Genomic DNA, 16,767 nt, shown 5'->3' with positions numbered 1-16,767 from the left:
CTCAAACCTGCTAAACAGTGAAAGCACCAGTATACAAGTCCAAATGACTCAGCCTGACACAACAAAACTACACAGTCACATTTGAATTGATATTTTTTTTATAACTTATTTATTGCCTTTTTGGTACACTGAGATTTTTCTGGGTTTTGTCCTTAAATTTCTAATTTTACTGATATTTTAATCTTTTTTCGTGCTTGATGCCCTTTCAGCTTGCAGGTATGTGATCTGCAGATTTGAGGGAACGTGTTTTAACATTTTGCATTTAATAATATTTAATAATTCATTCCTACATAAATCTCAGGAGACAGAATATTTTCTGCTAAAAGCTGTAGTTTGCAGTGAGTCCGAGTCACGCAGAATAGGTAGAAGTTAGAAGTTAGTGAGACTGTTTTTCTTATAGGAAGAACAAAAAGGAAGAAGGAAGTTGTTTTTTTTTTTTTTTTAATTGAACATCTGTTTGTAACTTTTCAAGTTTTTTGGGGGTGTGTGTGTGGTTTTTTGAGGCAGGGTTTCTCTGTAGCTTTGGAGCCTGGCCAGGAACTAGCTCTTATAGACCAGGCTGGCTTCAAACACAGAGATCCACCTGCCTCTGCCTCCCGAGTGCTGGGATTAAAGGCGTGTGCTACCACTGCCCGGCAAATAAAATAATCTTTAAAACATAATAAAGCTATGATATAGGATCAGTTGTCATCATTCCTCCCAGAAAGCCTGTCTTAATTGACTTCTGTATTTTAACTCCTAGGTTCTGTAGTTAATGAAGAGGTTAAAAAGATAGTACATACTATTTGTAGTACATACTATTATACTCTTGTACAAATAAGATAAATACAAAATTTTGCAGATAATGATAAAGAAATTGCAAAATGTATTTTTGGTTATTGCAGATAGTCTGAGCCTGGCTAAGTATGTGTAATGTGGCACATTCTTTGTGCTGTTTACCAATGTACTCTCTCGGCTATGGAGTCATTTAGCCATCTTCCAAAGTGACTTCCGTTCTGCTCTTGTATTTGTATGTGTAGCTCTGGGCGATGTTCTGGTCTTCCCTGCTCCAGTCTGCTTACCATGGGAAAGCTTTGCAGTAGGGTTTGTGGTGCTAGAGACAAACTTATTTTCCCTGGACAAATCACAGCACAGAAAAGACGGTGACTACAGATGTGAGGGACTCATCTTCATTCTTTTCAGCTCCTCAAGGGTCTCACTTCATATAAATAGGTGTGGTTGATAGGTGAGTTTAGATAGAGTCTTTGTGTGGGCTGTTGATGGTGCACACCTTCAATCCCAGCAATTGGGTGGTGGAGGCGTTGACGGGTTGATTCTCTGGGTTCTAGGCCAGCCTTGTCTTCATAGTGAGTTACAGGACAGCCAGGACTACATACTGAGACACCGAGAAAAAAAACTTTGAGAAGTCTTTATTGAGATAGACAGCCTGCCCTATATAGCTATCTTCCTTGTTGTAGACTCTGTAATAAGACGAAAGTGCCCTGGGAGAATTTCCTTTAGTACTTTATAACAAATTACGATTTCTTGGTTATGAGACCATATGACAGTTTGTGAGAGTTGATTCTCTCCTTGTGTTCTGGAGGTTTATCTCAATTTTTCAGGTAAAAACAATTGCCTTTACCCACTGACCCGTTCTGATGGCCCCATTAAAAAACATCGGGGTCGGAGGTGGGGGGCATTGTTTTTCTCTATTTCTATTAGGACCAGAAGTTTTCTGTGATAGAACCAAGGAGAGTTTTTACTTTATTTTAAAATAAATGTTTGAAAGAAACAAAGTAGAGTCCTAAAGCTTATTCACCTAAATCTCAACTTCAGCATTTTCGTACATTTTCATTACCTGATAATTAGAGTTGTCTTTGCCCTTAGCACCTGGCTGCTGTTGAAGAGAGAAAAATCAAGTCCTTGGTGGCGCTCCTGGTTGAGACACAGATGAAGAAACTAGAGATCAAACTTCGACATTTTGAAGAGCTGGAGACTATTATGGACAGAGAGAAAGAGGCTGTAAGTAAGGGGAATTTGTGTGGTGGTGTTTTGAAAATTAACCCTGGCTGCCTTATAGCAGTTTGGTGATAAAATGGTGGCCTGTTCCAATGGTCTCTCAAGATTTTCTGTCATTCCCTGTATGTGATGGACCAGGGATTATAAATAAATGGGTTTCTGTCTGCTTTGTAAATCTTAGCTCTTTGTCGGTCTTCTATTTACATACTTGATATAAAATATCCCTTCTAAAAATGGATTTTTTTGTTTGTTTTTAAAAGGGATATTTCAAGTTGAATCTTAGAATAGTGTAAAACTCTAAATCCATTAAATGAGTCAAGATTTTTTTGATTTTCCTGCCCCTAACACAAATAATAGAAAATAGAAGTTTATCTCCTTTTGACTTAAGGGCTCAATTTTCTATAATCAAATCTAATATTTGATGTTTTATCTCTATCTCACCTCCTGACTGATAACCAAACTACGCTCAGGTCAAGTCTCAGACAGATTTTGCCAAAGCTGCTATGTTTTGCTGTTTGTTGGGGCTAGAACTTGACCCCCTGGTTTAGATACATTTTAACCAGCTTCCTTCACTGATGAAGCTTGCTTGCTTATTTGCTTTCTTTCCCTCTTTGCCCTTCTCCCTCCCCTTACCTAGGTGACATCTTGCACTGAGGTCACAACTCCTTATATCCCACTTAGCCTCGGGCTTTTCTTTAAGCTCCATTACATTTCCTTTTCTCCTCAAACTGTACACTTGTATTTTTCCTTGATCAGCTTGCTCCTTTTCATTATAGGTCTGCATAAGACAGTCAATACTAGGTATCTTAAAATCACCTCTCAACACCATTAATCCAAGCTCTTCAGTTTATCGTCATGTGGATTTTGTTTGACAAGAACAGAAGAAAGTAGGCACATTCTTCACCAAAATATCACAAGGATGGCCTCCAGGTCACTAAGATTCTTCCCTTTGGAAACTTAAGTTCAGACAACCCTCAGCATTGTCTTCTGTGATCCAGCTCATAGGGACTGCTTTTCTAATCCAAAATTCACATTCACCATCCATCAGGATGGTCAAGCCTGACACAGCTTTTAGTACCCACTTCTTTTAGTCAGTGTGTTATTGCTGTGAGGAAACACCGTGACCACAGGAACTCAAGAAAGCATTTTATTGGGGCTGCTTTACAGTTTCAGAGGGTTAGTTCATTCTCATCAGGGGAGGATGGGGCAAGCAGGGAAACATGGTACTGGAGAGGCTGACATTTTCATATCTGGATTCTCAGGCAACAGGAAGAGCAAGCCACTGGACCTGTCTTGGGTTTTGAAACCTCAGAGCTCACCCCAGTGACACACTTCCTCCAACAATGCCTCACCTCCTAATCCGTCCCAGTTAGTTCTACTCCCTGATGACTACACATTCAAACATAGGAGTCCATTCTTACTCAAGCCACAGTATCAGGGATGGATGGATGGATGGATGGGTGGGTGGGTAGGTAGGTAGGTGTGCTTCAGTAGGGATATGGTGCACATGTTAGGAAATGAGATCACTGTAATGAAAATTTTCTGTACAACTGAATCCTGATTTTTTTTTTTTACAACCAAGAAAATAGCATCCTGTCTTTTTGCAAGTGAAACCATGATTGTTACTGTAACAGTAATTTTTGCAGGCTGTGAAAAGGTTAGGTGAGAAAATTATGGCATGTGTTTGGCACACTGTCTAGTATGTGATTAGTGTTTGGTAAATACGCATATACAACTCCACATGAAAATTTTTATTTATAAGCTGTTAATCTTGTGAACTCGTTAGGTCAGCCACTGTGCTAGTGTACAGCAGCAGGTATCTATCCCCCTGTCAGCCCCCAAATAACCATGTAGAGACTTACTGTTATGAAAGCTCAGGGGGTGGCTTAGGCTTTTCCCTAACTAGTTCTTCATAACTTAAATTAACCAATATCTTTTAATTTTCGTTCTTTTGAGTGGCTTGATTCCCTTTATTCTGTACTCGGTCCTGCTTCCTCTCTGCCTGGCTAGTGACTCCTCACACCTCTGCCTGGCTAGTGACTCCTCACACCTCTGCCTGGGAAGTGCGGTCTTACTTTTGGCTGTTTAGCTTTTTATTAAACCAGTCACAGTGACGTATCTTCACATAGTGTAAAGGAATATTCCACAACTATGTACAATATATAGATATTCTAGTTTAATACTCTAAAAAGTATTTGACAAAACTAGAAGCATAAACAATACCAATTACTTTGTCCTTACTGAAGACTCCAGCAGTGCTGATCTGTCAGTTTCTTATCCCTTCCTCCAGACAGACTGGAGCCTGGGCAGGCAAGTTAGTAACCTCTCATGTGGGCCAAATACAGAGCAAGGTGTCAAGCATGTTTTGTATTTATCATCTACTGTTTTGTAACTTAGGGACAAGCAGGCCATTATCACTTCCTTTCATCTTTGAATCTCTGAAATGTACAGACTTCTGTCCTATTTCTCGCGTGAAATAAGTGAAGCTGATAGTGTGGAAAATGAGTAGGTCAGCCAGTTGAGAATGCTTAGTTCTCTCTTGCACCTACCAAACCTTTGGTTCATTTTAGGGAACGTTCCTACTCTGTTTTTCCAGACATAGTTGCTATAAGACTCTTTCTCTTTTGAGACTGGGCTTCTCTGTGTGACAGCCTTGGCTGTCCTGGAACTCACTTTGTAGACCAGACTGGCCTTGAACTCAAAAAGAACCACCTGCCTTTGCCTCCTGTATGCTGGTATTAAAGGCATGAGCTACCATCACCTGGCTTTTTTTCTTTTTAAGAGGGTTGATTTTATTTATTTAAGTAGCAATAGATCTTTTTAAATTTTTTTTACTTTCAGAATTAGATATAAATGTGATGTTGCTTGTTTTTCTTCTAAAAACCTAAGAGTAGATGTTCTCTTGTCTTAAATATTGCTTGAGTGAGATTGAAATGTTTTATATACTTTATACATAGCTATTATCCCATTGCTGCCATAGAGTGGTAGTAAGAAGGAAGGCAGTGGGGGGTAGTTAAACAATTTATCAGGGAAGTAGCATAACAAGAGCTATAATCCCAGTCATGTTAGGATTATTTCCTGACACACATGGGAGCTCACAACCATCTGCATCTCTAGTTCTGGGGTTCATCGCCATCTTCTGGCCTCTGGGCCCTACATGCACACAGTGAAGACATGCAGGCAGGGAAAACATCCTTTCACATGGGGGAAAGTACTTACTTTTAGTTTCTTGAGACAGGGTTTCTCTGTGTATTATGCATAATGTGAAAAGTTAGGTAATAAATACTTTAAAAGGAGTCTTTGTGACCAAAAATATAAATTCCTCCTATCTCAGCCTCCCAATTTCTGGGATTCCAGGCAAAGATCGCCACTCCAGGCTTCATAGAACCAATTTAAGTAGCTAAGACTCAAATGGTGGAATAAGAGAGCTTCCACAATTTTTTCCTCTGGCTGCCATACATTCATTGTGGCACATGCCTCCACATACACACAAAGGATTAAGCGGTGAGGTGGCAGCATTATAGTTTTCATAGTAGAGACAGGGCTTTCTCACTGTCACCATTATCTATTTCAAAACATTTCATACCCTGGAAAGATGTACCCATGCTGGCAGGAACCCTTCCACTGGCTTTAGTGTCTCCTTAAACCCTGCATGGAATCTGTCAACTGTAATCTACTTTCTGTTTTTTTAGATATACTTTCTCTTGACAGTTCATATATGTCAAGTAATTAAAATACGTGACCTTTTCTGTCTGGCTTCTTTTGTTTAGCTTGTTTTCAAGGTCACCCATGCTATGTAGCATGTGTCATAGAATTCATATAACACTGAAAATAGTTTTATTCCTAAAGATAGTCATTAATTTGGTTTTCCAGAACGTTTTCAATGTGTATTAATTATATGCACTTTTGATGATAAATATTTTCTGTTGCAAGTTGATTTTATTACCATTCTGTGATTCAGACATAACTACAGATCAAGAATAATGTTTTACTGAATAGCTCTGTAGCAGCTGTCAAAGCATGGCTCAGTGGTTGAATACATATAAAATGTGCCTTCATACTGCCAGGTCGTTAGGGAATGCCTCCTTCCCATCCTCCCTGCTTGTCATGAAGGTTACTAGTTTGTTGTTTGGATACCAAAACTGGTCTTAAGTCTTTAATTTTTTTGTTAGTGTAAAAATAGTGAATTCAGGGGGCTGGAGAGATGGCTCAGCAGTTAAGAGCATTGCCTGCTCTTCCAAAGGTCCTGAGTTCAATTCCCAGCGAGCCTTCTCCATATCATCCTCTTCTCCAATAGCTTTCGCTCGCTTTCATTGCTCCCTACTCCTGCTTCACACACATTTACACTGAGCTTTCCACGTAGCAGAAATCGTGATAGTTTTCCCTTTTAAGCCTAGCTTATTGTCCTGGGAATCATTAAACGTTCTTTTTTGATTTCCCCTCCACCTCCACCACCCCGCACGGCTGGATTTTACTGCATAGCCTTGGCTATCCTGGAACTCCCTCTATAGACCAGACTGGCCTCAAATTCACAGAGATCTGCCTGCATTTGCCTCCTGATAGCTGAGGCTAAAGGCATGCACCACCACCACCTGGCCGACTGATCATTCTTTGCAGCTGTGTGAAACTGAATTATGTGTACTCCACGTTTTCTTTGAACTACTCACCTGTTGGTGGGCATGTAGGTTGATTCCATGCCTTGACTGCTGTGAATAGTGTTGTGATGGACATGGAGACCTATATGTCGTTCCCCCACTCGCCCCCCACCCCCATCCTACTGTAAGTCTGTTTTTGTTGTTTTAAGGAACTATGAGCTGGGCAGTGGTGGCGCGTGCCTTTAATCCCAGCACTCAGGAGGCAGAGGCAGGCGGATCTCTGTGAGTTTGAGGCCAGCCTGGTCTACAAGAGCTAGTTCCAGGACAGCCAGGGCTGTTACACAGAGTAACTCTGTCTCGAAACCCCCCCCCCAAAAAAAAAAAAAAAGGAACTGCGTACTGATTTCTATACAGGCTTCACTAGTTTTCATTTCTAACAAGTTTGTTTGCTTTGTTTCTTTCTTTCTTTCTTTTTTTTTTTTTTTTTGAGGCAGTGTTTCTCTATTTAGTCCTGGCTGTGCAAGAACTCTGTCTGTAGACTTTGTCTCCTGAGTTCTGGGATTAAAGGCTGCACCATCACTGTTCAGACTTCCTGTTTTCCTCTTTTTGAGGCAGGGCACACTCTGTAGCCCAGGCTGACCTCAAGGTCATGTTTGTCCATCTGCCTCAGCTTCTTGAATGCTGCATCTAGATTCATGAGCTGCTGCACTTGGCCATATCTGTATCTTATATCTTTTTACAATTTATAGGTTTCTAGCTTTTAAGGGGTGGGGGTTTTGAGGCAAGGTTTCTCTGTGTAGCCTTGTCTCTCCTTAAACTCAGTCTATAGATCAGGTTGGCCTTGATCTGCCTTGTCTCTCATGTGCTGGAATTAACGATGTGCACCATTATGCCCAGCTAAGTTTCTAATCCTAACATTAAGGTGGCCATTTTGTTTTGTTTTGTTTTGTTTTGTTTTAAGCAATGTGAAAGTGAGATATCGATTGATTCTTCTATGTTTGGGTGTCTAATTTTCCCAGAAGTACTTGAAGAGGTTGTCCTTTCTCCATTGTATCTTGACATCCTTTATCAAAAATTAGGTGCCTGTGTGGATTTATGCAGCCTTTAGACTTGATTTGCTATGGCAGGGATACTTGATTTACAGGATGGGGTCAGGAAGTCGGAGATCTGCTTCTGCCCCAGAGCACCCTGGGGCATCTAGGAGCCCAGACCTATCTGGGGCCAATGGGGACTGGCAATTTGCGCCTGTACTCTCAACCTCTGGAGACTTGTTCATCCTCCATTAAAGCTTTGAGTTTTAACTGAGTTTTCTTTTCAGGTGTGCCTATGTGTATTTAATCACTTACCTTTTTTAATTTTTATAATTACTTCCTTTTAATTAGTTTCTATGTTTTAAAATGACAGACACAGTTTAGCAAGTCAGCCAGGGAGGGTGGGGCACCAGGGATTACTGTGAGTTTGGGACTAATCTGGGCAACAAGGGATACCCAGTCATAATCCTTATTTAACCCTCACACTCATCCTCTTCCTTCCTCTTTAAAAAAAAAAAGAATAAATGAAAGACTGACAGTTTAGAGATAACTAGTATAATTTAGGGTAGCTAATTGTAGATAGGAAAACTGGGTAAATTTTCCCTTCGTTTGTTGGTTTCTTTGTTTTGGAAACAGTGGCTTTTGATGCAGGGCCACAAACTGTCTTCAAACTGATAATCCTTCTCCCTAAATCTCTCAAGGACTAGGATTCCATCTTATTTGACTTTCTTCCCATTTCTGTATAAAAGGTTTTTGACTTTTTTTTTTTTTTTTTTTTTACAAAGATGACCTGTGTTCAAAGCCAGCCTGGTCTATAGCCAGATCAGCTAGGACTACACAGAGAAACTGTGTCTTGGGGGGAAAAAAATCATGTAAGACCTTGATGAATTTAGGTCATCTAAAAATGCTAATTGGCGCCCGGTGTGTGCTAATGGCACACACCATTAATCCTAGCACTTGGGAGGAAGAGGCAGTTGGATCTCTGAGTTCGAGACCAGCCTGGTCTACAAGAGTTTGTTCCAGGACAGGCTCCAAAGCTACAGATAAACCGTATCTTGAATTCCCCCCTCCCCCCAAAAAGCTACTTGGCATTTAAAAAAGAAGCCAGGCAATGGTGGTACACACCTTTAATCCCAGCACTCAGGATGCAGAAGCAAGCTGATCTCTGAGTTTGAGGACAGCCGGGCTTACATTGGGAAACCCTGTCTCAAAAACAAGAAAAGCAAAAGACGAAAACACTGAGTGGTTAATATAAAGATGAAAAATGTCCCTTTGGAGGGACACACAGCACAGTCACCATTGCAGTTGAGGGTATTTACAAAGCAGATCTAAACCTACCTTCTTTAGTTTTTAAATAGGTTCAGGACTACAGCCAAGCTGTCTAAAACAGTGACTCCAGAACACAAGTAAATACCATTTCTGGTGTGTAATCTCAGGAAATTGCAGAATTCTAAATTCCCCAGAAAGAATAGCAAGACTGTAGTCAGTTTCTAGGTCTCTTATTGTTTGGTCTCATACATGTCACTACTTAGTGTTCTTCCAGACTTGAACCCTTTGAACATTCTCTCAATGTTTTTATTTTGGGTCCTTTCTTGTCATGTTAAGAAGTCCAGCCAGGCCAGAGCCTTTCATTCCAGGCTGCTAAACTTGATGTGTAGCTCTGTTTCCTTCTGCTGTCTGCCTGCACATAGCTCTCCATTCATCTCCTTTCCTGGCTGCTGTGACCTTTCTCCTTCTCTCCCACAGTGGATCATCTTTACAAGTTTTTATAATTTAATTGTCATGCTTATTCCACCTAGGTTTTGCTATTTATAGTCTATATTATTTATTCATGGAATTGGCTCCTTTCAAAAGCCAAACTGTCCTATTTCCTTTACCCATTGAATGGCTCAGTAGTGATACTCAACAGAAGTAAAATTTGAGCCATGCATGTTATTAAGATTTTGTACCAGCCATGTTACAAAAGTTTAAAGCAACTGATACTATAATAATTTAATATGACAGTGCTTATTCTACTTATTATCAGAATGTATTTGTTTGTTTGTTTATTGTGTCAGTGTCACCTCCAGCAGAGACTCACTACCTGCCAAGAAGGATCTTGAACTCTTGATCCTCACATCTCCAACTTCTGAGTGCTGGGATTGAAAACTTACCAGCTTTTTCTTAATTATTTATTGATTTCTTTTTGTGGCACTTGGATTTTAACCTAGTGCCTCACATACATGCTCTACTACTGAACTCTATGCTGTTTTCCAGTCCTATTCAGAATATTGAAATGTTTGTATTTTTCAAGTTTCCTTTTAAAATATTATATTTAGGGATTGGAGAGATGGTTTGTCGGTTAAACGTTCTTCCAGATACCTGAATTCAAACCCCACCACCCACATGGCAACTCCAGGATCTGACAGCCTCGCACAGACATATATGCAGGCAAAACACCAATAAAATAAAAAACACATAAAATAAAAAATAAATAATTTAAAAAATTGTGTTTAGTCAGTGAAAGTATGTGCTTTGTGACCCAGTGTAATTTTAGCTATTTCAAAGCTAAAATTTGCCTTGCTGTCCCATTCCACATATGAGGATAAAGTGTGTATGTAGCTAAGGTCATGTCACCCGCTAGCCATTTTATAGTCTAAGACAGCAACTGGTAGATCGCATCCACAATACAACACCTAGAGAAATTGAACGGTCTTTAAACGTTGCTGAGAAGAACAGGTAGAGAGAATATTTTTCTTACCTAGGGAAATATCGATTATGGAATATATTTTTAATACAGTTACGGCATGGTGGCACATGCCTTTAATCCCAGAACTTGGGGGCAGAAGCAGGCCGATCTCTGCGTTGGATGGCAGCAGGGCTTCACTTTGAGACTCTTTCCTTAAGTAATTAAATAAAATGTTACCTGCAGGCTTACCCAGACAGTGGCACATAGCTGTAGTCCTAGCTGTTTAGAAATTAAGACAAGAGGATCTCTTGAGCCCAGGAATGCAAGGTAGTTAAATACTGTCTCCAGTAATACTAAGAAGAAAGGAGCCGAGCAATGGTGGTGTACACCATTAATCTCAGCATTTGGAAGCAGAGACAGGCCTGGTCTATGAAGTGAGTTCCAGGACAGACAGAACTGTTGCACAGAAACCTTGTCTTGAAAAACCAGGGGGGGAAAAGGGAAGAAGAAAGCCTTTCTGTCTGTCAAAAAGTAGGGTCACGGGGCATTCACCCCCTGCAGGTTAGTATAAGGAAAAGTAGATTTTAGACTAAACATAAGGACATCCCTGATAAGGGGCCTCTGCCTATAGCATGGTGTGGATGGAACTCATGTATCAAATACATGTCCTACACATTATAAAGTCCTGAGAACCCTCCTTGGGGCATTTCTCTTCTACTTCCCTTACAGCTAGAACAGCAGAGACAGCAGTTGCTTACTGAGCGCCAGAACTTCCACATGGAACAGTTGAAATACGCTGAGCTACGAGCTCGACAGCAGATGGAACAGCAGCAGCATGGCCAGAACCCTCAGCAAGCACACCAGCACTCAGGAGGACCTGGTCTGGCCCCGCTTGGAGCAGCAGGGCACCCTGGCATGATGCCTCATCAGCAGCCCCCACCCTACCCTCTGATGCACCATCAGATGCCGCCACCACATCCTCCCCAGCCAGGTAAGAGGGAACCTTTGCTAACAGGAAGTTTGTTCACAGTGCCACAGGGTCATTTCTAACAAAAAGTGGGTCCTGGCATTCTCATCGCATGAAACTAGTCATAATGAAAAGAGAATGAGCCGGGCGGTGGTGGCGCACGCCTTTGATCCCAGCACTCGGTAGGCAGAGGCGGATCTCTGTGAGTTCGAGACTAGCCTGGTCTACAGAGCTAGTTCCAGGACAGGCTCCAAAGCCACAGAGAAACCCTGTCTCGAAAAACCAAAAAAAAAAAAAAAAAAAAAGAATGGTTAGGAGAGGAGAGAGTTTTCTGCCTTTGGATGATGCTAGGACTTAGAAGAGCAAATCTATAACATGCTTTGGGTAAAAAGTAGCATTTGCAGTAACCTCAAGTAGAAGAAGCTTTTTCCTTGGGTAGATCAATTTAACAAGACAGAGGCTAAGTAATGATGAATTCCTGAGACATAATGAGACTCTGTGTACTGAGTCCCAGCACTGTGTTAAAGAAAATATTCTCTTTTTTGTTTCCGTTTTTTTTTTTAAAAGATTTATTCATTTATTAAGTATACAGTATTCTGTCTGCATGTATGCCTACAGGCCAGAAGAAGGCACCAGATCTTACGACAGATGGTTGTGAGCCACCATGTGGTTTCTGGGAATTGAACTCAGGACCTCTGAAAGAGTAGTCAATACTCTTAACCGCTGAGCCATCTCTCCAACCCCTAAAGAAAATATTCTTAGATTGTCTGTATACTGTCATCATCAGTTCAAGAAAATTTGCAAGACAAATGAACTTTTATGATTCATTCCCTTTGTACCATTTTTAATATTTTCTTGTGGATATGGGGTATTTGGATACTGTTCTGTTCATAGTCGTCCTGTAAGCTTGTATCAGTTTGAATTGTACAGTCATTATAAATATTTTCCTAGAGCCGGAGTTAGCGCTTGTTGGGGTAGGGTGCAAATATTGTGTATGCAAAAGAAGCAATTGAGATAGACAGTAAAATTCTTTGAATCCTCAAAAAGTCCTAACCCCTAACTCCTTCAAAGGACAGATTTCTGAATACTCTCCTAGAAATTACCAATCATATTTGTGTACAGAAGCCATGGTTGAATACAGTTGTGATCTGGCTGCTTATATTACTACAGTGTATTGGAGGGGGCCTCTTGTTGGTTCCCGGCTGCCCAGCCCTGAAATAATCACACAGAAACTTTATTAATTAAATCACTGCCTGGCCCATTAACTGTAGCTTCTTTTTTATTGATATTTATTGAGCTCTACATTTTTCTCTGCTCCCCTCCCTGCCTCTCCCCTCCTCCCTTCAATCATCCCCCAAGGTCCCCATGCTCCCAATTTACTCAGGAGATCTTGTCTTTTTCCACTTTCTACTTCCCATGTAGATTAGATCTATGTAAGTCTCTCTTAGTGTCCGCATTGTTGTCTAGGTTCTCTGGGATTGTGGTTTGTAGGCGCTTTCTTTACTCTATGTTTAAAAACCACCTATGAGCGAGTGCATATGACAGTTGTCTTTCTGTGTCTGGGTTACCTCACTCAAAATAATGTTTTCTAGCTCCATCCATTTTCCTGCAAAATTCAAGCTGTCGTTTTTTTTTTTTTTGTTGTTGTTGTTGTTGTTTTGTTTTGTTTTTTTGCTGTGTAGTACTCCGTTGTGTAAATGTGCCACATTTTCCATTCTTCGGTCAAGGAGCATTTATGTTGTTTCCAAGTTCTGGCTATGACAAACAAAGCTGCTATGAACATAGTTGAGCACATGTCCCTGTGGCACGATTGAGCATCCTTTGGATATATACCCAGGTCGGGCTACATAGTGAGGATTGTCTTTAAAGAAGGAAAGGAATTTAAACTCATTAGTTTTTGTTTCATTTTGTTTTTTGAGACAGTGTATCTCTACATAGCCCTGACTGTCTTGGAACTATTTAAACGAGGCTGGCCTCATAGTCACAGAGATCACCTGCCTCTGCTCCCAAGTGTTGAGTCTAAAGGTGTGCACCACCACAACTGGCTAGTAAAGCTTGCTTACTCTAACTAGTTAAAAACATGGTGAGCCAGGTGTGGTGGCATGCACTTTTAATCCTGCACTTGGGAAGCAAAGGCAGATAGATCTCCTATTTTGAAGCTTGCCTGGTCTGTTTCAGGATAGCTTGTTTACAAGCATACACAAAAATAATATTAAAATCCGTGAGTTCGGTATACTTAGCATTAACTAAGTGTGTTTTACTTGTATGTTTTAGTACAGTTTTTAATATGTGACCCTGGGTGGCCTGAAACCCAGAAATTTATCTGCCTGTGCTACCAGGTCTAAGCGCCTTTTGAATGAAGATGGTGAGGTAGCCCATGGTGTTTGGGATGACAGCCATCTTCCATCCCAGGTTTGTCACTGTCACAAGAACTGTGAGCAAGGCTATAGTGGCCAGTGTTTATCTTCAGCTTGACACAAACTAGAGTCACCTTGGGCCTTCAGTTGAGGACTTGCCTATATCGTGTTGGCTTATGGGTGGGTTTGTGAGGCATTGTCGTGATTGCTGATTGATGTGGGAGGACCTAGCCCACTGTGGGCAGTACTGCTTCTTGGACACGTGATCCCTGAGTGTACAAGAAAGCCAGCTGAACAGGAGCCAGAGAACAAGCCTGTGAGCAGCTTTTCTCCAGGGTTTCTGCTTCAAGATTCTGGATTGAACCCCTGCCCTTATTTTTTCAATAATGGATCATGACCTGGAAGTATAAATTGAAATAAGCCCTTTTCTCCCCAAGTGGGTTTTGCTTTTGATTTGTTACAGCAACAAAAAGCTAACTAACTAACACAGAATTCTTCCAAATAACATTTTCTAAATTTTAGAAAAGTTTACTGTTGCGCTGGGCACAGTGGTGCATGTCGGCTCCTGGGACACAGGATGTAGATTGCCTGCTTGGGGTGCATGGCAAATTCCAGTTAATGAGACCTTGTCTCCCTGGTGCTGCTAGTGGTGGGGAGCACACCCGTCATCAGTCCGAATACTCATGACGCAGTACGTTCAAAGCCTGGGCTTCGTAACAGGAACCTGTTTCTCAAAATGGGGGTGAGGGAGGGGGCATCACAGATCACAGTGTTTACATTAGGACCTGAGGGTAATTATCAGGAACTGGGTAATGTTTGGTATTCGGGCAGAACTTCTGTTGTGTGACTGTGGTAGAAAAGAGAACTAAGACAAATTTGTTGCTCAATGATAAATCCGTAAAGCTTTTCAGAGTAGCTTTACTTCCTATGCAACCATGAGGACCTGAGTTCAGATACCAACACCCACAGCAGCCAGATGGGGTCTTTTGCATCACTGTGGGGGAAAGGGGACAAAAGAATCACTGGGGCTTGGTGACTGCCAGCATATCTAAAAAGCACAATCTCCATGTTGAGAGAGAGATGCCACCTCAAAAAAGAATAAAGCAGAGGGTAAAGAGTCGCCTAAGCATCTTCTTTTGGCATGTGTGTGTACAGTTGCGTTCATGGGCACCTTTCCCATATACAATCAGAACTGTCCATCGATAGTGGTAGGACCCATTAAAGCAGTTCACCCAGGTGTGATAGCACATACCTGTAACACTTGGAAGGTAAAGGCAGGAGGACCAGCCACAGCTGCATAGTGAGGCCCTGTCTCAACAAAATGAGATTCCTGTTCGTTGTTTTAAGTCTCCTAAGCTGTGCACACAAATGGCACTGATCTTCCAAGTAACTGATGTCTGCTCTTTGAACTACACCTCTATACATGTTGCATATGCTTACCTTTTCTGCCTTTTCAGTTTTTGTTTCCCCAGATTTCATTTAAACTCCGTCAAGTGTAGTAAGTCCCGTCAGCTGCATGCTTTGTTCTTGCTTTATTAGTTTTCATCTCTGGTTATATCTTACAGATGTATTCCAAGTTAGCTTTTTCATATCAAACAAAATGGCCAGGAAATTTTATGTAGTGTAGTGTTTAGTTTGATTTTGTTTATATTTTTATTGTTTCATTATTTTATGCATATGGGAGTTTTACCTGTATATATGTCTGTGCACCATTTTTGTGCCTTGTGCCCCTAGAAGCCAGAAGAGGGCATTCCATTCCCTGGAACTGTAGTTCTAGGTGGTTGTGAGTTGACATGTGGGTGCTAGGAATTAAACCCAGGTCCTCTGGAAAAGCAGTCAGTTCTCTTATCCTCTACGCCATCTCCGCAGCCCCTATTTTTATTATATTTAGTTGTGTGTATATATCTCTGTGTGTGCAAATGTTAAGAGTGAATGCAAGTACCCTTGAAGGCCAGAGGGTTTGGATCCCCTGGAGTTAACAGGCAGTTGTGCAATGACTAGCATGTGTGCTGGGTACTGTGCTTCGGCTCTCTGGAAGAGCAGTGTGCTCTCTTAAACACTGAGCTAACTCTGCACCCCAAAGTGTTTCTGCTCTATGGTTGGCACATCTATTTTTACCTTGTCTTAACGTTTTGCTGAACTTGTTAGAAGAGGCAGCACTGCATTCATCTTCTCTCCTTAAGCTGTAAAATAGTACCTAACAGTTCTTCAGCTAAGAACTTAATGCTCAGCGGTTAAGAGTACTGGCTGCTCTTTTAGAGGACCGGGGTTCAATTCCTAGCACCTTATGGCATCTTACACCTGTCTGTAACTCCAGTTCCAGGGCTTCTGATGCCTTCACACAGACCATGCAGGAGTGAGTGTGTGTGTGAGTGTGTGTGTGTGTGTTTCAAGACAGGGTTTCTCTGTAGCTTTGGAGCTTGCCCTAGAACTTGCTCTGTAGACCAGGCTAGCCTTGAACTCACAGAGATCCATGTATCTCTGCCTTTCAAGTGCTGGGATTAAAGGCATGACTCACCTCCTCCCAGATATATATATATTTATATTTATATTAAAGAAGCCTATTTTGTTAAACATTGAGTCTTAAAAAAATACTTACCCTCTTCTGCCTGTGATAGTCTGTAAGCTGAGTAGTAATTATACCAATCAGTTGTTAAAGATTGTTCTATTTTATGTGTGTATGTGTATGGGTGCATGTATGTAGGTCAGAGAACAACATGTGGAAGGTAGTTTTCTCTGCATCATTTGGATCCCAGGTATTGAACTTAGTCATCAGGCTTCCCTTTACCTTTTAGCAACCAACTTTTGGGTGAGCCATTTGTGTTGCCCAACTTGGCTTGATTTTGCAGTATTTACAAATACATGGACAACCGCAGCAGAGAGTGGACTGGTTGGTACCCACTGCCTGCAAGCTCTGGTACAGCTCTGGTAGCACATCTGCCTAACATGCCCAGGGCCCTGCAATCCATCTGCCGCACCACCGAGGAAGAAAGTGTGATTTGGTGAGGAAATGTTACTTCAGTAACAAAGCTAGGACATGTCTCAGCTGAGGCCCTGGGCAGTTGACTTTATTCTTTGTTTTCTTGGAGTAAAAATTAAGATGGTCTGTCTGTGTATCCCAGGGCAGCCTCCAATCCATCGTCTTTTAGTC

General features: G+C 41.3%; 1 protein-coding gene across 2 annotated transcripts in view; it reads left to right on the top strand.

Moving 5' to 3' along the window:
- Smarcc1 (SWI/SNF related, matrix associated, actin dependent regulator of chromatin subfamily c member 1) overlaps positions 1-16,767 on the top strand; it is a 108,322-nt gene that overhangs the window by 81,468 nt on the left and 10,087 nt on the right. For both annotated transcript variants that reach the window (XM_041677076.1, XM_041677075.1), the window contains exons 25-26: positions 1,867-2,001; positions 11,022-11,283. In XM_041677076.1, coding sequence (XP_041533010.1) covers positions 1,867-2,001; positions 11,022-11,283 — 397 coding nt within the window. The remainder of the gene's footprint in view (positions 1-1,866; positions 2,002-11,021; positions 11,284-16,767) is intronic.

The sequence above is a fragment of the Microtus oregoni genome, unplaced genomic scaffold (assembly GCF_018167655.1).
Source record: "Microtus oregoni isolate MIOR12 unplaced genomic scaffold, Mior012 000028F_ref0000031, whole genome shotgun sequence".
Taxonomy (NCBI): Eukaryota; Metazoa; Chordata; class Mammalia; order Rodentia; family Cricetidae; genus Microtus; species Microtus oregoni.
This window is presented reverse-complemented; position numbering and strand designations above follow the sequence as displayed.